Source organism: Sorex araneus, chromosome 9 (assembly GCF_027595985.1).
Source record: "Sorex araneus isolate mSorAra2 chromosome 9, mSorAra2.pri, whole genome shotgun sequence".
In the NCBI taxonomy this organism is placed as follows: domain Eukaryota; kingdom Metazoa; phylum Chordata; class Mammalia; order Eulipotyphla; family Soricidae; genus Sorex; species Sorex araneus.
The window spans coordinates 60,170,356-60,197,161 of record NC_073310.1 but is presented as its reverse complement, the minus strand read 5'-3'; the positions used below and the strand labels follow the sequence as shown (position 1 = coordinate 60,197,161).

Genomic DNA, 26,806 nt, shown 5'->3' with positions numbered 1-26,806 from the left:
GAGTTTGCCATTGGAAGGGGAGTGATAGGCTTCAAGTGGATTTGTTGAAGGTCTATCGGAAGTTCTTAGATGTTCAATCCCCAGTGAACGAGCCAATTCAGATCTATTCAGTAGAGAAACTGTGCTGGTGATTCTCAGCACAGAAGGAGCAGCCTCGCAGAGGGCTGCCGGAGAGCGCTTCTCCCACCCGCCTCACTGCGTGCTCAGTGGAGAAAACCGTATTTCCCTTTTGCCTCTGTATTCCTAGTCCCCAGAACACCAGCAGTTGAGTCTATATTCCCGTGCAGGCTCTCAATTCCAACATCAAGAGAAAAGTTGAAGCCTCTCTCAGTGGAGGAGCTTAGTGACTCCACAGTAAAGATTTACAAACTCTCTAAGTAGGACAGCACGTAGAGAACACTTATTCCTTAACATGCAGCCATCAACCGGCCAAATCAGCTTAAACTAGAGTGGCAGTGCACATTATTTTAAGAGATCAACTTTTAAATTTACCCTAAAATTCTAAGACTCACTTAATTTGGAAGGAACCATTATTTGTGGATTAAAGCGATACACCAATATATGCAAGTAGAAAAATGGAATTCCTGTGAACAAGAGAAACACAGAGAACTGTGAAGAAAATGTTTTAATTCTAGAAGGCTTCCAAAGAGTTAGGTGCCATGTAATATCTGGTACTTATGAAAAATAAATAATTAGAAGACCAAAGGAAAAAAAAACTAAGGATTTCTCTCCCTGCACTCACCACATCCCCTGTCCCAAATGGAATAGATATTTAAGGGAAGTATTTGATAGGGTTTTTAAAAAAATTTTAATGTCATATCAGAAGTTTCAATATCCAAATCCTAAGGGTTCTAGAAAGACTAGAGAAAATAGAGCAGGGAGAGAGTATTGTCAGAGAAATAATGCAAAATCCCTCCCCAGATTTATGAAGTGTCAGGTACTGTGAATGGGAAAAAGAACCACTGGAACTCTCCATGGGGAAATTTCTGAAGACCCGGAATGACGACAGCATCTGTGAATGTAGCTGCTCATATGCAAAGAATGAGGAGTACTCAGAGGAATACTGGTAACTAGAAGGTAATGGAGCTATCCAGACACTTGAAGATAGTAGAGATATCTAGGAGATAATCAATCTTCCAGTGTATTAGATGACGTGATTTTCCAACCTGTGTTCCAAGCAGACCAAACTGAAAATGAACCATGAGTCTTAATGTTTCAAACAAAGAACGCAGAAAATGAGCATCTCCTGCACGGTGAACCCTAGTAAAAAGGGAGAGGAAGCGGAAAGAAAGAACAATATTGCAGCCCAGTCACAGGTCAGATAGTAAACAGAAAACCTAGAAAATACCCTACGTCAGACCAGGTGAGGAAAACAGTCAAGATGAGCACAAAGAAATAAGGGGGTCAGGAAGTCTCTTCTGAAAACCGCTTCTGAGAATCAAGCTAAGATTATTATCTGGTGGAGAAGCTGTTGGAGGCCTCAGAAAAATTAGTCAGAAAACACAGGGAACTTAGAAAATTAAAATAAGTTTTATGATAAATTCAGAAGGGAAAGAGAGGGGAGGAAAATAAATGGTTAATATTTGTATCTGAAAGCCTTAGACATAAATAGCTATATATGTGTATTAATAATATTATAATCTCTGAACATGGATTTAATTATAATAAGTGGAGAGAGGCTGTAAGAGCAATGAGTAAAGAGCTGCTGAGTATGTAATGCAGTGAAGATTTTTAGCTACAACAGTAAAACAGATAAATCAAAAGCACCACATGGATATTATTAATACAAATGGAGCTTCATATTAGAAGAAACAGTTAAGGAAATTGAAAGTATTCGTCTTAGGAGCCTAGGACTTTTGGTTTGATGTGAGAATTTGAACAATGTGCTGAAATACTTTAATGAAAGCAAAACTAGAGGACCCCCCTTCATACCACTACACCTGCGTGGCCATCATGCCTGCACACACACATGCATAGACCTTCCAGAGGAACTCCACACTGCATGCAGGCACTGTAGCATCTGGAGCCAGAATGACAGTACAGTGGGCGAGTGTTTGCCTTGCATGCAGCTGGCCCTGGTTTGATCCCTGGCACCTTATATGGTCTGCTGAGCCTGGCTATGAATGAATCCTGAGTGCAGTCAATAGTAAGCCCTAAGCACTGCCAGGTGTGGTCCTCAAACCAAAAAGCAAACAAACAACAACAAAAAACCCAACACTGTAGTAGGTTGAGTACTTTTAGAGCACCACAAATTACTTCTGTTTTATGCTTTCTCTTCCGACCCTGGAGCCACCCACCCCCATAGTATCATCTCTGCCAGTTACATGCCCACAGATTTCCTGAAACTATTCGGAAACAGAAAATTCATAGGTGAGTCCATCAGCAAATGACCTGTTCTCATGTTCTGTGTTCTCTGGGCAAAGACCCTTTGTACCCCAATGGGCTCCAATCCCTTTCCTCATCCTCTTCACAGGACTTTCTCCGGCATCTCTCCTCTTTTGGTCAGAGGCTGACCTATTTTTCAGTTCCAAAAGAACTCTTGGAGCAAAAGCCTCCACAAAAGACAACTTGGACTTTTGTCCACTTGCTTCTTCAGCAAGAGACAAAGTCATCTTTATCTCATAAAGTGTTGTCCAAACTCACTGTCCAGCTCGGGCCTTCACTGGGCTCTGCGATCTCTTTAACCACAGATACAGCCACTAATATGTTGGGGTTTTTTCAAATCTTCCTTCACATTTCTCTTCTCAGAAAAACATTTGATGATGTCAGGACTCTCTTTTTCACTGATACCCTAACACTTAGGACTTTGCACTTGACCATTAATAAAACAATTTCAAACAAATGAATCAGGTACAAAATTCTCTATTTTAAAACAAAAGTTATTTTAAGATATAGTTTAGTGTATCCTGTAATTTTCACAAGATGGAACAGAGTGTGTGATTGTCTTTGAAAATTTTCTAAAAATGTGTTTAGAAACCTAGATTTAATGTAAATCTGCAATGGGAATCAAATGAATTATCTATTTCTTTATTTTTCACAGATATATGTTTACATCATATATAAGTGTACTGTACATAAAAATGGTTTAAAATGTAGTAACAGGGTTGGAGAGACAATACAGAGGTTAAGATGAATGTCTGGCTGGACAACCCAGATTCAATCCCTAGCACCACGTGGTCCCCCAAACATTGCTGGGTGCAGTCTAGAGGACCCGTACCCCAGGAATTGTCTAAGTGCAGGGCAGTTCAGGTAATCGCTGGCTCCACGAACCCTGAGCAGTACTGCATCCTTGGTTTTTGCATTGAACACGGCCTCAGTTGGCCAAGAATTGCTAGGAGCAACTCTCTTCTCTCAACCAACATTGCCCAGCCAATCACACACACACACACACACACACACACACACACACACACACACACCCCAAATAATGAAAAATAAAAATAAAGTGTAGTAAAGTGAATGAAATATGTACTACAGATCAACATATCAGCTCTCATTACTTAAAAATCTGAATTTTAATGTCTATTGGCTTCCTGGCAAATGTGGTAAAACATACCAAAATAATTGAGACTACATACATTTTAAATTTAGCAGGAAATTAAATGGCTCTGTAGATGAATATGGTAAAATCATTGAAATCGAAATTTATTGTGACAGGACTTGCTGAAAGCTAAGGAAAAGATATTGCAATGTCTCTGCAAAAGATCTGTCTGTATCCCTGATTCACTCCTGCCTTTTCTGGTGGCTGGCTGGCCTCTTTCTTCTGGGTTGTTTTTCACTCTCTCCACCCAGAGTATATCCAGCCAGGTGGTTAATGATCTGTTGTCCTTAAAATTTATGAGATTTTTCACAACACGAAATAGCCCTTAACAGAGTCATTTTTCTTCCACTGCAAGCCATGCCACCTGATCGCATTGCAGAGGTTCTGCCTCATGCCAACTCCGCCCCATCACGGGTGAGAGGCGCTCCAGGTGGCTTGCACGCTGCAGTCTCCTGAGCAGACTTCTGGGTAGTGAAGCCAGTGTCCCTGCAGAGAGGGTTCTCACGCTTTTGTCATGGTGGCCAGCTGGTCTGCAGCCACACTAGTTGGAATATTTAAAGATGTCAGGAATTTAGAGGATCTTTGGGTGTTTCAAATAAGGAGGAAAGTTTGAAAACCTCTGATCCAGATCCCCATCTCACCGAGTAATCATGCACCAAGCGCCAGCACTCTTCATTCTGTCCCAAGTAGGGAAGTTTCAAGAGATCATTGCTCGGCTGGAAGGTACACAGTGCTTAGGGCACATTCTAGGCACAGATTCAATTCCCACACCACACAGTCTCCTTAAGCATCACTAGGTGCCTCTCCTAGAGGCCCCAAGCACGACTGTGTGCCCCTAGTAATCCCTGTCATGCAGGGTTAGAGCCGCATTGTCCCCCAACAACCCCCACCAAGAAAAATGAAATTATTACATAGTACAGAACAGTGAAATGTAAACATTGCAATTATGTTTAGAGCATGTGTATAATATATAGCATTTAGGGAGTATACTTTAATGTCACTATCTGCTCTTTCGACTCCTTTTAGTTAATTGGTGGGGGAAGGGACAAACCCGAGGAGTTCTCAGGGCTGACTCCTGGCAGTGCTCAGGGAACCATATGTGGTGCCAAGGACCAAACGGGCATCGCCTCCATGCACAACTAGCACCTTAGCACCTATACTCTTACTCTGACCCACATACGGGCTTCTTTTAATAGAAAAGGTTATCCTATATTTTATTTTTAGATTTTTGTACATCTTTGAGTGGCATTAAACCACTCAATAATTGTGTGGGGACTTGATTTAAGTCAGAGATATATGAAGCATCATGAAATGAATCTGTTTGTCTTTTCACATGTTCAAATAAGATTTTTATCCTGAGAATGATCTGTTTGTTAACATTTGGGGGGAATTCACCTTTAAGGTGATCGAGATCAAGAAATATGTTAGGATATCAATTGCTAATTACAAAATTGGTTTTTATTACTTGTTTGATATGTTTGTAAGAGTTTGTATGTCATGAAGATTATTCACTAAGTGTTTTAGAAAATGTATCAGAAGAATTATTGAGAATAGGGACAGAATTAGAGGAATCTATTGGTAATGTAGGGAAATAGTTTTCTAGTATACTTTTGCTCGTATGCCAGAAATACCATCCATTGCTTATACATATTGACTTAAGTTTGATCATGCATTGTTACTATAAAAGGGACGGAGCAGTTTTCACTGAATCCCACAGTGCCAGGGACTTTTGTATTTAGTTTGCTGGCAAGTTAGTTAGGATTTGGGCATTTCCAGGTTTTCTTTGGTGATGCTTTCTGAGAATGTGTTTTTAGGCAGTCACTCCTCAAAGTAAATTAGACTGTTTTATTTTCTGAAACTGTTTATAAACCACAAGGGTTCTTTTTCCTTAAACCTTTAAAGAAACAGAGCAGTGAGATCATAAAAATAACCTGGTCATGAGACATTTTCAGGGTTTTTTTTATATCAAATGTCTTATGCAACTACTCAGATGTCGAGTGCTTAAATTAGTCTTCTCATTTTTATTATCATTTTCTTTCCACTGAAATGTTAGTTTGTATTCACATAGTTAAATATTTTTGGATGTGTATATTACATCGCTGCATTTGTTTTACATACATTATATACAATATATATTTGGAAATAAATATTTATACTTACAAATATATTTTAAATATATACATAAGTTGCAGATCCTGTATGCCTGTGTGCATAAAATTGAGGCATTAACAAATACAATGACGAAAACGAATTAGGTAAGCAGATTGCTACACAGGCTGGGGAAAAAAATGGTCCTTTTAGAATGGTCCTTTTAGAAAGGACCTTTTAGAAAGACCATGTCGATGGAGGCTTTGGGAGTTACATAGAGTGTTACCTGCTCCGAGATTTGGGCAGACTGCTTGTAGAGAAGTCCCATGTTGGGAGCAAGCTCAGTGTTTTAAGAACAAAATCGGTGCATTAAAGGAAACAAATTCCCATTTGCAGCTTAGTGGATCCAGAGGAGGCCGAGCAGCATCACATGCCCCTATGTGATGCACGCAGATTGAGATCCAGGGGGAGGGGGGATGGGCCTTAGGTGGTGCTCACTGAACAAAGGGTGCAACCTCTCGGTGGTCTGAGGGTGAGCCATCTACAGATCGCTTATCTCTGCCTCATGGTGAGCAAGAAAAGGGTCTCAGCGAACCTCAAACACTCAGGGCCTCGAATCCTCATGGCCTTTGATATTTTAGTGTGGTCAGTCAACAACCATTGTTCATCTAACTTCCAGCCTTACCATTCCATGTTTCAACATGGATGTGTAAGAGTATTTTAATGTTAGGAAGAAAAATCACATGCAAATAACACCTTGGCAGAAATAAGAGGTAAGAACCTAAGTTTTAAAAGCAAATATTTTCATATCACAGAAGAGAGCAGAAGAATAACTTCAAGACCTTCTATATTTTTACTAGAACCACACTGCATAACAAAAATTTGATACCTTTCCTTCATCATTTAGCAGGACTAGTTTCTATTGACCTGAAACCCGTTTCAATTGCCCAGTTTGTGAATTATTTAGTTTCCTTGCTGTCTTCCTCTTACCCACCCCCTCCAAATCCAGAGAAATATTACTTCCTAGGAGTTGAAAAAATAAAAGAGAAATGGGAATTTCAAAACTTACAGAATTGTTTTCTTTTTTTTTCTCTGTCTCTATCACATTTCTGACAGCAACACACCGAACCTGTTTGAACAAAAGGGAAACAGCATTTTCCTATCTGCTTTGTTTCTAGGCTAAAGTAATTAATGTTGTTTCTCTGGTGCTATAGTGATTTGTAATAATGTATGATTGTACTTCTTACTTTTGCAATTCTGCGCAACTTGATTACCAATTCAAGTGGAAATTGCATTAAAAGCTACACAGGAGCCCTGATTTGCATTTTCAAATGACCATCCCTAAGGACAGGATCTATTAGTGCAGAAGAGCACAGCACTTCGCGCTCAGACACTGTTCCTGGCAGTGCTCAGGGACCGTGTGCAGTGCCGGGAGCTGAGCGGGAGTTGGGAGCATGCAGGGCAGCCCTGTGCTGTCTCTCTGGTACCATAGACTATGCTCTTGGTGAGAATGTGGAATAAAGATTTCTCAGATATTCACAAGGTAGAGTGACCAGGACACATGGATTTTTCATTTCCAAAATCAATACTCTCTGGAAATTTTGAAGAATCCCGTTTCACCTCACAATCTCCTCCCAGGGAAATTCTAAGGCAAGTGTTTCCCAAAGTGTCAACACTGCAAAATTCAGAATTATGTGAGGAATTACTAGAAATTTAATTCAGGGGCCACCCAGACCTATTGAATCAGAAACCCTGGGAATGAAACCAACTATCTGTACTTTAACATACTTTCCAGGTGATGCTGACATATGCAAAATTTGTAAATGATTTTTAATGATAAAATGAGACAGTACATGTGCAAAATAAAACTCCTTTGGTGAGTGTAGTCCATTATCCTCATGCTGACTGACATTATTGTGACAGCAACAGTAGTGCTTATTTTCCATAAATATCTATGAGCAGTGTAAATTGGAGCATACAAGAGTATATAACAGGTGGAGTTCTTACTTGCACTACATTTTTAGTTGAAAAAGAATTTTAAGTAAACTGACAGTTACATTAGTGGGAGTTAAGTGTTGTCATAAGTACCACAGATTTCAAGTCAGTCAAAAGCACTGGGATAAATTATGAATTAATTAGATGAGACTGAGAGGAGTCAAGACATCTACCAATCAATAAGAGGGGGTGTCTAGAAATATCCCCAAATGTGAGAGGCTATCTCTTGGTTTAAGAATCTGCCAATCAGAATTTAAGGCTTATGAGCAAAAGGAAAATTGAGATCAAACTAGCCATGTCCTCTAATTAGAGGACATTCTCGGAGTCAAACTGCCTGATAGGGACATGGTTCTGAGGGCAACAAGAAAATAGCCAAGGGCTTGAGTCAGCGAGGTCACACAATGTGCTATCATCTTGGAGCATGGAGTCTAGCCCACAGCTTATTATGGTATTGGCCAGAGAAGGATGGAACAGGAGGACTTATCGGAGTCAGGAGGTAAATTCATGTTGATTTGGTGGTTAAGAAATTAGAGGAATCGATACAAAAAATCCCAACTTATCTCTAAGCTCACGGATCACTGCTAGTGGGGCTCAGGAAACCATAAGCCAGTGATCGAATGAAGGTCAGCCACATGCTACAAGGTCAGCTCCTTACTTGCTGTACTGTCTCTCCAACCCATAAACTGTTCATTTTTATGCATATATGTAACTCCTTTTGCTGTTTGGAGTGACCAATTTCAAAATAAGGTGAGATTGCCTCCTGTTTCCGAATTATTGGGGAGCTGCTATCCCCTAAATCAAGGAAAAGCATTGGATTGTTTATCTGCTTTGCTTGGTAATCTCTTCGCAATATGAATTTGAAAACATCATCATTTTAGGAGCTATATCAGTGTTCGTTTATCATTATTTAGAGTTACTTGAAAAGTCAAGTCTTTTTTAAAAGCAAAGTAAACCCTCTACTGGGTCCCACTAAATTAATCCTTCCATGCATGCTCAGAAACATGTCTTTGCTTTTCCAGGTGATGACACAAGTGAGGAGGGGGGGCTGGATGGGCACACAAATGACAAGAAGGATGGGACGGTCCTTTGTTCTGGTTGTGAAGGTGTAATGAACAAGTGTTGTTGAACACACCCAGAAATAATCAGCTCTGATTTCCTAAGTCCTGGGTTTGGAACCAATTCATTAACAGAAGACCTGCTAGAATTTAGGAAATAAGAGGGTGTTGGCGCTGACTCAAAGAGTCTAATTTTATTTTATTCTCTTCCTTTTCTCTGTTCATGTTGGAGAAAATGGGCTCTGGTGCATGAAGAGGGTGCGACATTATCTTTCTCTTTCAGGTGCTCTCTCCCTAATCTTTCTACATGTTCTAAAACAAGCTGCAGCTAATTAGTCAAGGAGGAAATTTGTCCGAGCAAATGAATCACTGGCACTCAACATGGAAGTTCAGTGCTTTATGGCACGGAGATTACTTAACCGACACTTCATTGCTGTTTTGTTGGGTTTTTTTTCTGTTCAGATGAATGCATTGTGACCACAGGGATGGTCACCTGAGTGCTGGCATCCCTAAGCCTTGCACGCTTCCACGGCTGACCAAACACTCTTGATCTGAGATGCTCCTTCCACCTGAAGTGGTAGCATTGCTTTCTCCCTCCCTGGAGGACTGAAGGATGGGCAGCAGCCCTGGGTGGGTGTGGCTGAGAGGTTTGTGCTTGGCCTGTAGTCAGCAGCTGCAGCACCTGCCCATGAAACTGGATTGTGGACCGCAGGTACTTCCTGAAATAAAAATGCAGACTATGTGCCATCATCAGTCAACGTGGAGAACAGAAGCTCTGTGGCTTCCTACGTCTTCCTAATGCTCAGGGAAGGACGGGGAGTGGGTGCCAGTGCCCTGGGGTCAGTCTGTGAGAGCGTATGGTATAGGTTCCCGGAGAACAGCCCTGACCGCGATGATAGCAGCACGCCAAGGGCAGGGCATGCAACAGCTTGGCAGAGAGAACACTTTACTGTCGTAAATTGTGATATTCTATAAGGAGAGGAAATGGAAATTATCTGGCTCTCCCCAAACCACATAGAAAAACAGTAGAAATCCTGCTTACCCGATTCTGTGACTTTGTTTGCTGTTTGCCTGGGCCACACACAGCAGTGCTTAAAGGGGATCTCTGGCAGTGCTCAGGGGAGGGTCATGGTTGACGCAGCCACATACGAAGCCAGTGCCTGACCTCCAGTGTGATCTCTCTAGCACCAGTAAATCTATCGCTTGTTCCCCAGCGCAGTTTCTCTCTGCTTTCACTTGGGGATGTTTCCAGGGAAAATCTTATTGTGATAAATGGTCATTTTCAGATTTAACACCAGAAGTTTCTCCTATGTCATTCTAACAGGTCAAAGATGGAAACTCAAATGCCTTCATAAATCATTGTATTCCAACTTCACAAAGACAGTTGGAAGCAAAACCCTGTCATGGACCTAAAGAGCCAAAGAAAAGTAGTTCAAAATCTCATTGGTGATGTCCTCTTTGTGCCTTTGTTTCCTCCACCAGGAAAGGGGGAAATAGTTCATATCTTACAATATTAGTGTGTTACAAAGAATGTATTAAAGCACTTACAATATTGCCTAATATATACTAGGTGTATAAGAATGAATTACACCAAATTATAAAGGTAATCTGAGGTTACACACACACACACACACACACACACATGTGTTGTAAAGAACTGGAAAATCTAGGACTGGAGTGATAGAACAACGGATAGGGCGTTTGCCTTGCACTCGGCCAAACTGGGTTTGATTCCGAGCATCCCATATGGTCCTCTAAGCACTGCCAGGGAGTAATTCCTGAGTGCAAGAGCCAGGAGTAACCCCTGTGCATTGCCAGGTGTGATCCCCCCCCCCAAAAAAACTGGAAAATCTAGAAGTTTATATTAACTTTCCCAAATTAAACTTGACATATTTCTCAAAATCCCACTGGCTATTAGTGATTTCTATGGACTTGGTCAGCCAATTTTGTTAAACATTATCATATAGCACACACACAAATATTCCATTCTTTGGAATAAATGTCACATTGTATAAAATGTGTCCAATATAAGCCTAGTTGAGATATGAATTTTCCTTTCCCAGATCTATAAAAATAAAGATTCTGGAAGCAATTCTTAATTTCTGTCTTTACTTTTACTATTTTTCATGTATTTTATTTTCAACTTGGTATCTTAGTTACTTTAAATGTGGTTTTTATTTCCACCCATAAATTGTCAAATGTATCTTGTCTATGCTTTCAATGTCTAGCAGAGTAATTTGTGCAATGCTGACATTTAATAGTCTATAGGGGTTTATTGATTTAATGAGTAGGACTTTGAGGATCAAAATGGAAGAGTAGAAAAACCAAAATGTTGTGTGCGTGTGCTAATAATAAAAGTCACTCATACTGGCTTACATTATAAAGGTATTTATTGATTCATGTGAGAAAGAGTCGAAATACAGAGCAGGCTGGAATCACGAACTGATTGAGAATCTTCATTGCCATTCAGTTTATTTCTCTATTTCTTAATAACATTCTAAAATGAACTATCTATCTGTCTGTGTGTCTGTATCTCTGTCTCTGTCTGTCTGTCTCTCTCTCTCACTCTCTCTCTCTCTCACACACACACACATACACACACCCAGCCCTCTCCCTCTGCCTCTTTCTTAGTTTATTTGCCTGCAAGCTAACATTTGTAGTAAAATCATGAAGAAAAAAAGTTCAATGCTTTTTTTTTCATACCAGAGTTGAAGAGAAAGCGAGTCACTTACCATAAAAATTTATCAGAATGAATCCCTTGGTGACAAAATTCTTACTGGGCAAATTTTTGTTTCTCTCTGTAAACCAGTCTCTGTTTAATAGGAAATTCATGAGGTAATTCATGGGGTTCTGAGGCCAAATGGCTCCAAGGAGAGTAAGATCATGTTAGAGGTCAGGTTGGGGTTCAGTCCCAACCATACCACTAAATGAATTGCTGGAGATAATAGAAGTAGCCCGCTAAGTGAACTGGAGTGGTTAGTCAGTGCAGACGCCTGAACTGGGCAGTAGTTTGAATCTCCATGGTTCTAAAACTTAGGCTGTAATAAATACTCCAACGTTGGGCTTCTACTCATTTTGCATATGAAATAAAGGACACAACCTTATATTAGCTCAAAATAAATCAGATTGTCCTCATGAAGTTTTATTCCTGACTATCTCCTGAAGGAAAAAAAAATGATTATGTTCCTGTTTGTTGAACTTAACAGTTAATTTTCTTGTATTTACTAATTGTAATGATTGATTTGTTGCAAAAATATGACCTCTAAAATAATTAGATCACACCTAACATGCATTTGCTTTCTTCTTGATATTGACACAAAACAAACAAGCCTTCAAATTTAGATTGGATTACTTACTCTTAATACAAATATAATGTGTTTATCGTCTACGTGAATTATTTTGAATTATACAAGAGGTAAAATCACATTGAGTTGACTTCTTTAGTCATAAACTAAGTAAAAGATTATCTAGAGTTATTCTAGACCCTTGTTCAAGCACATAAGATTTCCTTGTCCCACTATTTCTGTCTCATTTTAGGCATTAGACATCGATGCATTCTAATGACAGTTCAACTCTGTAGTCATGCCTACAATGCCCCACCTTGATTAGTCTTCTCTTGTTGGCATCTGCTACCCAAAAGGTACTACATTCCTTCCAGTATATTACCCATTTTCCTTATCCTCCATTTCTACACAATAACTTTCACTCTACTCTTAACAATTATGTATATGTATATGTGTGTATAATGTATTGTATGTATCTAAATATATATATATATGTGTATATATATCCCAACACACAACTACTACCAAAAAACAATCTTTTCATTACCTTTTAGGATTAGCTGTTCTCTAATTTTCATATTTTTAATCTGATCAGTGACAAAGCAATAAAAACAAGCTAATTTAATTTAAAATATATATCAGTTTCTGTTGCATTCTAAAACCTAAATGCCTCTCTGGGATGGTTGTATAGATACTACATCAAGAATTTTCATGATGCAATGTTATAAAAAAATTCATGGAGAGATGAAGATATTTCTGTGATAGTAAACACAAACACTACATCTATATACACATATATGAATGGGTTTGTGTAGGTTTTCTATAAGAAGATTATAGAGTAGTAAAAATTAAAACTATTTCACTATTGATATTAGTCGTATTAGAAAATTAGAATTACATGTGGAGATGAAGGGTTGTGTCTTAAACATACATTTTTACTTATTTCACTTATTTTTAGAATGCATTATTTTAAACTTGTTAAAGCTTCAAATTATTGAGAAAAAAAGATTATTTGGAATTGTTTTCAGGTAGAGATTGAGTTTTTTACTACATGAACCAATTTATCGATTTATATTCAGACCATTTATTATAATCTTATAGTTCTATCAGCTAACATGTAAGAGACAGAATAAAAAACATAGTTTATAGGTGAATGTTAGTTTTGAAATATGTTGAATTTTTGTCACCTTTGGTCAGAAAAATTTTGATAGTATTATCAGTTTTATATCTTTAACACAATTGTTATTCATTATATATAATTAAAATTAATATTTATTTACCTTTTGAATGGCAATATTCAGTTATTGTCTTTCCTTTTGTGTGGGTTATGGACCATATCAGCAGTGCTTAGAGTTTGCTTCTGGTTCTGTGCTCAGGGGTCAGGTCACTTCTGACGGTACTAGAGATCAAACCTGGGTTCAATGCATACCAGGCAAGAATCTTCACTCTGTACTATCTTTCCTGCCCCTACTTTTCTTTCTTTTTTTAAAAATTCATTTAATTTTAGTTAGTGGATCACCGTGAGTGTACAGTCACAGATTTATACATTTTTGTGCTCATGTTTCCCTCATACAAAGTTCAAGAACCCATCCCTTCACCAGTGCCCATTCCCCACCACCGGTAAACCCAGCATCCCTCCTACCCTCCCCAATCCCATCTCCCCGCACCCCACCCTGCCACTGTGGCAGGGCACTCCCTTCTGTTCTCTCTCTCCAATTAGGTGTTGTGGTTCGCAATAGAGGTGTTGAGTGGCCATTATGTTCAGTCTCTAGTCTACATTCAGCCCCCATCACCCTTCCCCTGCATGGTCTCCGACTGCATTATACTTGGTGATCCCTGCTCTGAGTTGCCCTCTCCCCAGGATGTGAGGCCAGCCTCCAAATCATGGAGTCAACCTCCTGGTACTTATTTCCACTATTCTTGGGTGTTAGTCTCCTACTCTGTTATTCTATATTCCACAGATGAGTGCAATCTTTCTATGTCTGTCTCTCTCTTTCTGACTCATTTCACTCAGCATAATACTTTCCATGCTGATCCACTTATATGCAAAATTCATGACCTCCTTTTTCCTAACAGCTGCATAGTATTCCATTGTATAGATGTACCAAAGTTTCTTCAACCAGTCATCTGTTCTAGGGCACTCAGGTTTTTTCCAGATTCTGGCTATTGTAAACAGGGCTGCAATGAACATATAAGTGCAGATGTCATTTCGACTATACTTTTTTGCTTCTCTGGGATATATTCCCAGCAGTGGTATTGCTGGGGCAAATGGGAGCTCAATATCTAATTTTTTGAGAATCGTCCATATTGTTTTCCAAAAGGGCTGAACCAGTCGGAATTCCCACCAGCAGTGTAGAAGGGTCCCTTTCTCCCCACATCCTCTCCAACAGCGGTTTCTTTTGTTCTTTTGGATGTGTGCTAGTCTCTGTGGTGTGAGGTGGTATCTCATGATTGTTTTGATCTGCATCTCCCTGATGATTAGTGATGTAGAGCACTTTTTCATGTGCCTTTTGGCCATTCCTATCTCTTCCTTGGGAAAGTTTCTGTTCATTTCTTCGCCCATTTTTTGATGGGGTTGGATGTTTTCTTTTTGTAGAGTTCAACCAGTGCTTTATATACCCTTGATATCAACCCCTTATCTGATGGGTATTGTGTAAATATCCTTTCCCAGTCTGTAGATAGTCTTTGTATTCTGGTCACTGTATCTTTTGCGGTGCAGAAGCTTTTTAGTTTAATGTAGTCCCATTTTTTTTATCTCTCTTTCTACTAGATTGCTTAGTTCCTTCTACTAGATTGCTTAGTTCCGTGTCATCTTTGAAGATACCTTTATCTTCAATATTGTGGAGGGTTTTGCCGACCTTGTCTTCAATGTACCTTATGGTTTGTGGTCGGATGTTGAGGTCTTTAATCCATTTTGATCTGACTTTTGTGCATGGTGTCAGGTCGAGGTCTAAGCCCATTCTTTTGCATGTGTTGTCCAGTTGTGCCAGCACCATTTGGTAAAGAGGCTTTCCTTGCTCCACTTCACATCTCTTGCTCCCTTATCAAAGATTAGATGATCATATGTTTGGGGTTGTGTGTAGGGATATTCCACCCTGTTCCATTGGTCTGCGGCTCTGCCTTTGTTCCAGAACCATGCTGTTTTAATTGTTACTGCTTTGTAATAAAGTTTGAGGTTGGGGAGGGTGATGCTTCCCATCGTCTTTTTCCCAAGAATTGTTTTAGCTATCCTTGAACGTTTGTTGTTCCATATGAATTTTAGGATTGCTTGATCCGTTTCTTTGAAGAATGTCATGGGTATCCTTTTAGGGATCGCGTTGAATCTGTATAATGCTTTGGGGAGTATTGCCATTTTGACAACATTGATTCTCCCTATCCACGAGCAGAGTATATGTTTCCATTTCCTCATGTCCTCTTTTATTTCATGGAGTAGCGTTTTATAGTTTTTTTTGTAGAGGTCTTTTACTTCTTTAGTTAAGCTGATTCCGAGGTACTTGATTTTCTGGGGTACGATTGTGAATGATATTGCTTTTTTCATGTCCCTTTCCTCTGCCTCATTGTTTGTATATAGGAAGGCCATGGATTTTTGGATATTGATTTTGTAGCCTGCAACTTTACTGTAGAAGTCTATTGTTTCAAAGTGTTTTTTAGTAGAGGCTTTAGGCTTCTCTAGACATAGTATCATATCGTCTGCAAATAGTGAGAGTTTGATTTCTTCCTTTCCTATCTGGATGCCCTTAATCTCTTTTTCTTGTCTAATAGCTATCGCAAGTACTTCCAGTACTATATTGAAGAGAAGTGGTGAGAGTGCCTGCCCCTACTTTTCTTTTAAGATGTAACTATCAATTTGAAAACAAATTGCCAGTCTTTACTTTTCCTTTTATCTATAATTTCTACACCTTTTTCTGTGACTTGACATTAAAAAAAATTTCAATCCAGTTGAACTCACCCAAAGAAATATCGAAGAACAGGTCATTTAATAGCACTGTTATCCTGTTGTTCATCGATTTGCTTGAGCGGGCACCAGTAACATCTTCATTGTGAGACTTTTTGTTTCTAATTTAGGCATATCAAACATGCCACAGGTAGCTTGCAAGGCTCTGCAAGGTCATTTAATACTCTTTTTTTTGTTTTTGTTCAAACACATATGTGTGTGCATGTGCACAAGCGCACACAGACATATATACACACTCATTTATGCAGGCATTCATATACATTAACATATTGACATTCCGGTACATACATGGATAAATTTACATGAGTGGAAGAAAGATTCCAGCTATAACTCCATATGGTTTGAGTTTTCCCCGAGTTCTGATTAATTTTTTTACAGGTTTTCCAAGATAATCTCCACAGAAATTTATCATTTTGGTTTCTTTTTTGTTGTTGTTATTTTGGTTTTGGCAGAGGGGCTCCCCAGGGACCCATGGAAGCATCAGTGAGCAGGCAGTGAGATGGGTCAGTGTGATGGGGCCCATTATGCTATTAGGGCACGGATCGAGATCTCCCTATAACGACAAAGAGACTCCAGAGACTGCAAACAGCAAGCAGGGTTTATTGTAAGACTGGCTAGCCAGGGTCCAGCTGCCTACACGGACACGCAGGTCCAGCAGGTTGGGCAAAAGACCCCGAGCTTCCCCAAAGGAGATATTATATAGGCCTTCCTTGGCCATTACAGCAGAGCCCGCTCATTTCATAGCCAGTAGATTTGTAATATTACAAACTTTCTTAACCAATCCATTTAAAAGGACATCACTCCTTAGCCTATGGTTTTAGAGATCAGTATTCCCGCCAATATTCAGGAATGTCCCAGTTCAGGGGGCAGTCCTGGGTCTTGTGATATGGGTCTTGTGTTATGGGTCTTGTGATATGGGTCTTGTGTTATGGGTCTTGTGATATGGGTCTGGTTATCTGGTCTGACCACCACCCTTCTTGCGACCCGACACGGGGTGCCTGTATCTGAATTCCTTGCTCAGGGGCAGAAAATCAAGTTATTCTTCGATGTGGGCTCCTGTAAAAAGAGTCTTGAGAAAGCTAAATTGATTCCTGTGGTCTGTTCTGGGCCAGTTCCTCACATATGCCTTTCCTGGGATACTGCTGCGTTGGGGGCAAGACTTAATGTGTGTGTAGTAGGTGTATATGGTACCTGGGTTTAAACTACTGGTTGCTCCAGTCTTTTGAGCTCTTAGAATTTATGTTAATTCTAGCTCCTGAAATTTATGTTAATATGCGTATTATCTGTAATTTGCCTAAAGTGAAGATTACCACAGACCCCATGCCAGGGAAATGGAACTTTCAAAATCTGAAAGAGTTCAAATAACTGAATGAAAGCATGTGCCTTCTCTAGGTACATGCCTAAGCCTCTTTGGCATGTTGATTCCTACTACATGGAATTTAAAGGAACACTGACAAGGAGCTCACATTTTATTCTCACACTGACGACTATAAAAATAAACAAATAATCCAAATCATCAACAAGTCTGTCTAATTTCATTTCATCTGAGTTTCAGGGGCATTAAAACAATCAAGTTGTCTTCAATGCCTTCTTTTAAAAGAATGTTTACTGAGGAAAGAAGGTTTTCTTCCGGACTTCCTTGAACTTTAATCTTTTTATTTAGAAAGAAGCTATTGCTTTTGTGACAGAAGTGTCATTGAGCATGCAAAATCTCCAAGTCAAAAGGGATTGAGAGAAAATAACTGTGCCTAAAAAGCATTGCTTCTAAATGCAGCTTTTAAGCATACACATTCAAAAGCTGGGTCTCAATCCTATTTTGTAACATGTGCCATAAACTTGGCAGGAAATTCCATCAATTTCTTAATTTGTATCCAAATTTTTTCTGGGTAAACAGGAATGTGCACATAAGCTTTCACACCCATCTGAAAATATATGGAACCAGAAAAATACGGACACATTTTCAGATTAGAAATAAATCTCATTCCTCTCTGAGACACAAGCTAGTCTCTGAATTTTTCCTTCAGTATCAAAGAAAATACCCCTACCTTATTGAGTTTCCTAATGCATGTCCCTAATAAGCAAAAATAACAAAATCCTAGTGTTATTGCTGATATAGTCAAAGAGCTCATTAAGCTGATTTCAAATCCATGCACTTTAAAGAATCTTCTTTTTGTAAAGAGAAAGAATATGTTTACTGGTTTCTGTCTAGATTAGCTATAATTTGAAAGATATTTCTTGGTATCTATCTAAAAGGACTTAGCTCTTCTCACTGCAAAACATAGGGCTTTGATAAAATGATGCTGAATATATAACCGATCACTGGTTTTGGAAACACTGGTTTTCAGATTTTGGAAATAAGGAAGGAAACCAGGTTCCCACCCTATTGATAAAGAAGGGAAAAACATGAAAAGAAAGATTGTCTTTCACAACAGTGTGAAAATAATACTTAATTTCACCTGATTGTTGGTTTCTTGTCAAGATAACCCACATTGTTCAATGGTGTTTATCATCCTATTCTAAGACAATACTGCTAAAATTGTTTCCACTTTGGTTTCCCACACATACACACATTTTTTTCTGACATTTCATCTTGTTTCCAGATGTGGACACGGATGGGGAGGAAATCGATGCCATATCCAGTCTGTCCCACCAAGTTCAGATTTCTTGTCCCTGAATAATAGTAGGTGACTTAAAATTTTGCTTAATTTTTGAGTCTTCTCAATTTGCTGCAAAAGGTTATATTTCACTCTTGGTTTGAAATTCTAGATCTGTGGACTGTCCTGGGTATTGGATTAGCTTTCCTGATGACTCATCTTATTGTTGCAATCTTGTGTTTTCTTGCAAATAGAAAAGTGCTCAGAAGGTAAGTGTTGCTTTTTGTCATTGAATAAAACAAGCTTCAGAAGGCTGATTTTCTGAAATGTGGGGCTCACTGTTTTCCTTTCATTGCATATGATATACAAGAAACCAATATTTCCATACCTTGCAAATTTGTTTGAATTTGTTTGCCTAGGCAGAGAACTGAAGACACTTAACAAAAAAATCATTCTGCTTTTAAGAAAATGGCATTAAGTTTAATTTTCAGAGTAGTTGGGGGAATATTTTTTATGATAGTGCAAAAAAAAAAAAGACTCATTCTCTGCAAATGACAAAAAGTAGGAGATGAGTGTCCCGCTTTCTGGGGTAACTTTCTGGGCTTGCCTGGGCAGGCTGAGCACTAAGCACTGAGGTTCTAGGCCAGATCTCACATGACCAAGTCAGTTCATGGAACCAAAGCACGAGCTGCCACTCAGAAGAGACTGCACAGGCTGGACTCCTGCAGATCCGGATCTCCCACTCCACAGTGCCATTCTGCATTGAGTCTCCGACCCCGTACTCCACTCTTTCTTCTCTCCCCAAAGATGAAAGTTGTCAATTTGGCCAGAAAGCCAACAAGATAAAGGCTCACAATAAGATCTAATACAATTTGGAGAAATTAAAAGAAATGCTTGATCAGCTGCATGCCGGATTTGGTGATCAAAGAAATCTAGTGATCAAAAGGATCTAAGGAAACTCTGGGGAGCTTGGGGCAACTGCATTTTCCTTGGTGTCACCTTGTCACTGCCTCTCATTTGGATTCTTCTCAGACTGTCAGGCTGCAGTCACATTCAATAATAGACACCAACCTAATGTCATCGGTGGAGGCAAAATTTTTATAGACCCATGGTGTTCATTAAAAAAAAATGTGACCCGTCGATCCATGACTATTAAGGTGATCCTACTCATCAATTATTTTTTTAAATTATTTATTATGTGCCTAAAATATGCCAGTCAACATGCACACAAACACAAATGAGATATTGTCTGCATTTAATAAAGTTTGCAATCTACTGGGGAAAATAGACATAAAGCAACTCTGTAAATTACTGGTCTTGTGTTAGAGTTCTCAAAATAGAAAGAAAGATAATCTGTATCTTTTCTTATATACATAACTTAATATATATTAATACTATAGAATCCATTGATAATTGACCAGTACATAAACATAATCTGTGTATTATAAGAATATCACATGAAAATATACTAGAGTACACTGTCAAGATATGTAACGATGTCTTGAGTGGTTAGGCAGGAGCTCAGATTATAGCACACACACTTAGTATGTGATACCCTGAGGCCTGTCCCCACCGCAGGCCTCTGAGTGCTGACTCATCAAGACAAGCCACAACAACCCACACCCTGAGACCCCACCCACATTAGTGGCCCTGGAGCAGCCCAACTTCCCCTGTTAAAAAATTAAATGTATATCTCCATGTACACAATAAGATATATTAATATTCATGCAAATTATTTGTGGTCATTGAATGAAAATATTGATATATTATTGAATCTGGTTTGATGTCTTTATTATGTTTTATATCTTATTCATGGTTAGCATAGCATATTGAGAGAGATTTATTTTAAGGAGTTGACTCATGCAGTTTATGGGGCTGGCAAGCTTAAAACATGACAGGCAGCTTGGCAAACTGGAAATTCAGGTAAGAGTAGGTGATCCAGGCTTGACTCCAAAAATCTATCAGGCAAGGTCTCAGACATGAAAGACGGGTCAGGTTCCGATGCTGCAATCTCCAGGGAGAGGTCCTCCTTGGGAAACCTTAATCTTTGCTCTTAAAGGCTTCAGATGTTTGGATGGGACCCACCCACATGGTGGAAGGTAAACCGTCCTGCCCTGGGTGGGATCTGTTAATCACCTCCGAAAATACCTTCCCACTAGTCTGGAGCCTAGAGTCTGGCCAGAGACTGAGGCGTAACTGCCAAGAGACACGCTCTGGGTCATGGAAGAGTCCACACAGCAGCAAGAGGCATCTGGAAGAAGAGAAAGTTCACACCTTCGGTCGATGTTGTCCCTCCCCCAGGTGCCCCTGGAGTTGTGGAGATAACTACTCTGAACATGTGGGGGCCACAGGGCCTTGGTCTGTCAGGGCCCCTCTTTTTTCCATTTTTATTTTTCTTAATTTTTTATTTTTGCTTTCTCTCTTTTCTCCTCACCTTCAGTTTGCTAAACTTAGTTTCTCTTTTCTCTTTTCCGATTTCTTAGTTCACTTTATGTCTCTAATTTAAAAAGAATCCTGCCTAGTCTTATCTTCAATCCCGAATCCTTATTAACGTCCCCCATTGTTTGCTTCCATCTATCTTCCCTCCCCATTGTTCACCTTCTCCATGGGACATACATTCATTTGGTGCTTTCAAATGCTGCCATTTTTTAAAGTTTTATTAAATCATCATGATGTACAGAGTTGTGCATAGTTGAGCTTTAGACATCCAATGTTTCAGCACAAAACCCACCACCAGCGTCAGTCAACTTCCCTCCAACAGGGTTTCCAAGGTCCCTCCCACCACCCTCCTCATGTCCAGCCTGCCATCTTGACTGGCACATTTTAAAGTTCGGTTGCTGGAGTTTGGATCTCTTGTTTTCAGTGTTGTCGACTCTGTGGTTTGGCTATTCCCAGGAGAACCACCCCTTTACAGCACCAATGTACCTGGATCCCCTGGCCCCTGCCCACCTTCGTTTCCTGTCTATCTCTTCTTCCCTCCTTTATTTCTCTCCTTCATTGTCATTCTCTAGACTCTAGAGCCAAGGGTGATCTACACACCCTCTCCCTCCAAACGTTGCATTCCCTTGTCTAGTTCTTCTATATGCCAAACAAAAGTGAAATCGCCCTGGTTTAATCCTTCTTCTGAACATATTGTTTCTTAGAGGCATCTAATTCAGTCATCTCTATCTCACTGAAATTCTGTTTCCAGTTCCAGATCAAGGCCATGGTTTCAGCCATTGACTATATGATTTCATTCGATTTTTCTTGGAGACATTGACTTTAATATATGGGATGTTATTGCCCATCATTTCTATTTCCTGGAACATTTGAGGTCGCAGAAATAAAAGTTAACTTTGTTAGTTGAAATAGAAAGTTTAGATAATAGCTATTTTGACCAATATGCCAGAACACACCAAGACAAATTTGACAATTGTAAGCTCTCTTGATTGAGTGTCACAGGAAGTTAGTGAAAAGACTTCACCACAGGGCATGAGGCTCACATCCCCTGCATTTTCATGAACTGTCAAAGACCAGACACAACCCTCTGGGATTTCCTGGGAGAACTCTCTCACTTGATATCATTCACAATCTTTAAACATCCAATCTCTGGTAAGAAGGAGCAAGAAAAAAGGAAAAGGAACTCCTGATGTTACTTTGTAGCCACTTTTATTAAAGGACCATGATTTTCAGTATCATCAATGCATTTCTTGCATAGATCATTTCAACACTATATCCATGACTGGTGTCCCAAGGACCCCCCTACCCTCTCCTCATCCCCAGGTAAGCTCAGCTCTGTAGACCAACTGTCAGGTTCTATTCCCTTTGGCCATTTTTTGTTTCCATACTAAGTTTCTTTATAGTTGAGGTATGAGAAAGACCCTGAAGTTATTGTCCTTGCAGTAATGTGACAATTGTGGTGAGAAGTTTTTACCTTTTTCCAGGAAAAAAGAAGTTTTTTTCCAGGAAAAAAAGAAGTTCCAGGAAAAGAGAAGTTTTTACCTTTTTCTAGGAAAAAAGAAAAAGAATGGGAGGAAATTTCCAAGCCCAGCACTGCCCAAAACCAAATAATGAAAGAATTCCCAAGAGAATCAATAGTTAAGATGGGTTATACCTAAGGGGGAAAAAAGTGGAAAACCTTGAAAGTCTGCTCCCAAATGCCAAATAAGAGAGAAATGAAGAAAAAGGATTTTAAGTTTGCTTTGCACGGGCTGACGCAGCTGACTGAGGTTTGATTCCTTCGTCCCTCTTGGAGAGCCTGGCAAGCTACTGAGAGTATCCCGCCCACATGGCAGAGCCTGGCAAGCTACCGGTGGCGTATTTGATATGCCAAAAATAGTAACAACAAGTCTCACAATGGAGACATTACTGGTGCCCGTTCAAGGAAATTGATGAGCAACGGGACGACAGTCCTACAGAGCTATACATGTATATTTTTTTCAGACAGACATAAAGACAGGATTTTATTTCAGTGCTCTGCATTGGGAACATGTGATCTTAATAGCCTTTATATTTTTAATTTATTTATTGTTTTTTATTGAATCACCATGAGATACAGTTATAAGCTTTCATGTTTGAGTTACAATCTCACAATGATCAAACACCCATCCCTCCACCAGTGCCCATTCCCCACCAACAAATTCCTCAGTACACCTCCCCTTTCCCACCCTCCCACTGCCTCCATGGCAGGCAATTTTCCCCATATTCTGTCTCTACTTTGGGGCATTATGGTTTTCAATACAGATACTGAGAGGTTATCCTGTTTGGTCCTTTATCTACTTTCAGAACACATCTCTTGTCCCGACCAATCCCTCCAGCCATCATTTTCTTAGTGATCCCTTCTCTATCCCAGCTGCCTTCTCCCCTCACTCATGACACAGGCTTCCAACTATGGAGCAATATTCCTGGCTCTATGTCTACTGTCCTTCAGTGTCAGTCTCAGGTTATGTTATTTTATACTCCACAAATGAGTGCAGTCGTTCTATGTCTGTGCCTCTCTTTTTGACTCATCTCACTTAACATGAAACTCTCTATGACTATCCGCTTACAAGCAAATTTCATGACTTCATCTCTCCTAACAGCTAGTCCTTAAAATGATTCTGCTATCACCATGTGTGGCCTGGAGATCCCTGGTGCCGTAGGGCCTGGAACAGTGCCATATTCTTGAAACCATGATCCCAGTTGGCCAATATCACCAGTAATAACCCGGGGTCCAGTGAGCACCATTTGGAAGGCCCCCAAAATAAAATTAAAATGGGCCATGGAGCAATGTACCTGGAAATAGAAGGAGGACAGGAACCGAGATGGGAAATACACAGTATCCCAGTTAAGCACCACTCTCCAGAGGTAGGAAAGAGATCCTTGAGTGTGCTTCTTCAGTCCCTTTGATGAAGCAGAGAGAACAGAGCCCAGTCTGTGTTGCAGTGTGACTCAGGCTGCTGAGAGGGCAGGATGGCCCTCCTGGAAAAAGTGCTTGAGGGTAGCAGTGAGCTGAGGCATGACAGAGTTGCCTTCCTTTGAACAGGTCAATTACTTCTATTAGACCTGTTCTAGTACTTCCTTTGAACAGTAATAGAACAGTCCCAGATGCGAGATGGGATGATTTACACAGAGGCACCACACATATGCACAGACACAAGAAATGGTGTCAATGAAGTCCACAAAAAGGAAAAAAAAATTCAATCCAATATTTATTCCTCACAACAAATGACTGGTGACTCATTTCATAAAATGATTCCAGTCTTCCCTTTCTGCCTCCACTCCAAGTCATAAGGCCAACTTTTTTTTTAAGGAAAAATAGCAGTTGCTGGAGTGATATAACAGTAATCAGTGATAGGTTGCAAGCATTGCACACAGCCAAACCCAGTTCAGTACCCAGCACCCTAAATGGCCCCTAAGTCCCTTGAGGAGTGATGCCTGAGCATTGCTGGGTATACCCCCCAAAAAAAAATAGATGGAAGAGATTGTTTCAGAGACAGGTCATGACCTTTATGCTACAGCACCATCGTCAAGTGAAAGGTAAAATGGGCAAGGAATATAGAGCCTAGTATCTAGTACTTAGTAGCTATAAATAAAGAGGATTGGACTAATCTCAAATCATTAAAAACTATGAATCATTAAAAATTTCTATGAAATAACAAATTTACCCAATATAAATCAATACCATAAACTTTGATACCTATGTTACCTAAACAATAATAAAAAATAAATTAGAAATTATATATATTTGGGCTGGAGCACAGCAGTTGGATTGGGCATTCGCCTTTCACGCGGCCAACCCGAGTTCCATTCCTCCGCCCCTCTCACAGAGCCCGGCAATCTACTGGGAGTATTGAGCCCGCCAGACAGAGCCTGGCAAGCTACCCGTGCGTATTGGATATGCTAAAAACAGTAACAATAAGTCTCTCAATGAGAGATGTTACTAGTGCCCGCTCGAACAAATCGATGAGCAGTTCTCAACTGACACTTAACTGACAGTATAATGACACTTAATATAATGAATATAATACTAATTATATTAAGGAATGTTATTATAATAGACTGTGGAGGAAATAAGCAAAAATAACACAAAAATAGAGCTTTCATATCTTTAAACTGTCATCTTGAGCTACGTGAATTAATTAGATTATCCAAGTCTTTCAAGTCTCATTGAGCCTGGAGTCCAAGGTCAAAAGTTCTGCTTTATCTGATTCTGTGGGGCTTCACTCATATGTGAGGTTCAGCCCGAGTGTCCGGAAAGCGGCCTGGATTGTGGCAGTGGTTGGGTAGAGTTATCGAAAGAGCTATGCTTGGAGTATCACGTTTCACTCAGGTGAGAGAAGGAAACCGGAGTTCAGACCTCCGTTGACCATCAACAATCAGGGACACTGTCTCGTTTGCCAAGGCATCAAAAATCAGATGGGTCTGTTCACGTAATGCAATTTAGAGATGACTGCTGGACTAGAGCTGTTACCAACTGGATTCCACGCGACGTCAAAAGACCGTGTGGCCGCCCACCTATGAAACAGTCAGACTTCTTTGTCAAAATCCTGAAGGAACAGTTTGAGGCTCTTCGTATTCCTGGAGTGAGCAGATACCATTGGGCTACACTAGCATGCAACAAGGACAAATGGAGACGTTACTGGCACCCACTCAAGCAAATCAAAAATCAATGGGATGACAATAGATACAAGTGACAAGTGATCTAAGTCTTCATCTCTGCCCCTAGTAGAGTCAGGGAGATGTAAAGCTTGAGAGTCAAGAAAGTTTTTCTGTCTCTGATTCCAAGTTACCTCCTTATCTTCACTCCACTCCATCCCTCGTCATCTCCCGATTGCCAAAATCTCAAAGCAAAACAGTTGATTCCCTATTACCATCACATAAATACCAGTCAAGGTTTGTTCTCAGACTTGTTATTCATCTGTTGAATCAATCCCCTCACCCGCTGGCTGGGACACTATAGTGATGAAGTCCCCTGAATGGGAATGAAGAGAGAAGAGTCTCTGGAAGAAAGAGGACCAGGCTCAGCACGCACAAAGGGTAGACCCACACCTGAACCCCTTCCCTCATGGTCCAGGCGCCTCAGATTGTAGGGGGCTCACCAGAAGCTCCCAATGGAGTGTGGACCAGCTAGTTCTATAGGAGTCCCTATGAGTATGCTGCAGTTTCCCATTGTGGCCAGTACCAAACCAGTCAATGCCGAAAGAATTGATTCTGTGATGTCATTTCACTTTAAGTGCAGATTTATAGAATCTACCAAGGAGATGAAAGCGGGGCTGTCCTGTGCTCTGCTGTGGTTGAGAAGGGACCCTTTGCCTGCTGCTCCTTTCATGTTTCTTCTTCCACATTCAGCTTCTTCTTACCTAAGTCCAGTCCTGAATCTTACTAAAATTATTTCTTGAAAAGAGGAGGGGACGGGGTAATGCAGCTCTCACAAAGAGCTCATATATAGACTGGAGAGAAAACACAGTGGCTAGGCATTTGCCTTGCATGTAGCCCAGATTTGATTTCTGATATCCCATGTGGTATCTCAAGGAGTAATCCCTGAGTAAAGAGCCAGCAGTAAGCCCCGAGCACTGCTGAGTGTGACCCAAAATTCAAAATAAATAAAATATTTTAGAATGTTCATATTTCAAAAGAAATTTTTAAAAGAAATATTGAAGGGGAGCAGGAGACAAATCTTGCCAAGTTCTTCTTTCCCTTTCATTGCTCTCTCTCTCTCTCTCTCTCTCTCTCTCTCTCTGTCTCTCTGTGATCCTCCCCACTCCGCACCCATTTTCCAACTTGAATTTGAAATCAAAATTAATTGAAATTGTTTGATGATGGCCCTAGGATAG

At 40.0% G+C, this 26,806-nt stretch overlaps 1 protein-coding gene across 1 annotated transcript in view; it reads left to right on the top strand.

Moving 5' to 3' along the window:
* Nucleotides 1–26,806, top strand: part of MALRD1 (MAM and LDL receptor class A domain containing 1) — a 590,643-nt gene that overhangs the window by 538,206 nt on the left and 25,631 nt on the right. Inside the window, exons 37-38 of the mRNA XM_012931979.2 lie at nt 18,519–18,598; nt 18,685–18,781. Of these exons, the coding sequence (XP_012787433.2) occupies nt 18,519–18,598; nt 18,685–18,781 (177 nt within the window). The remainder of the gene's footprint in view (nt 1–18,518; nt 18,599–18,684; nt 18,782–26,806) is intronic.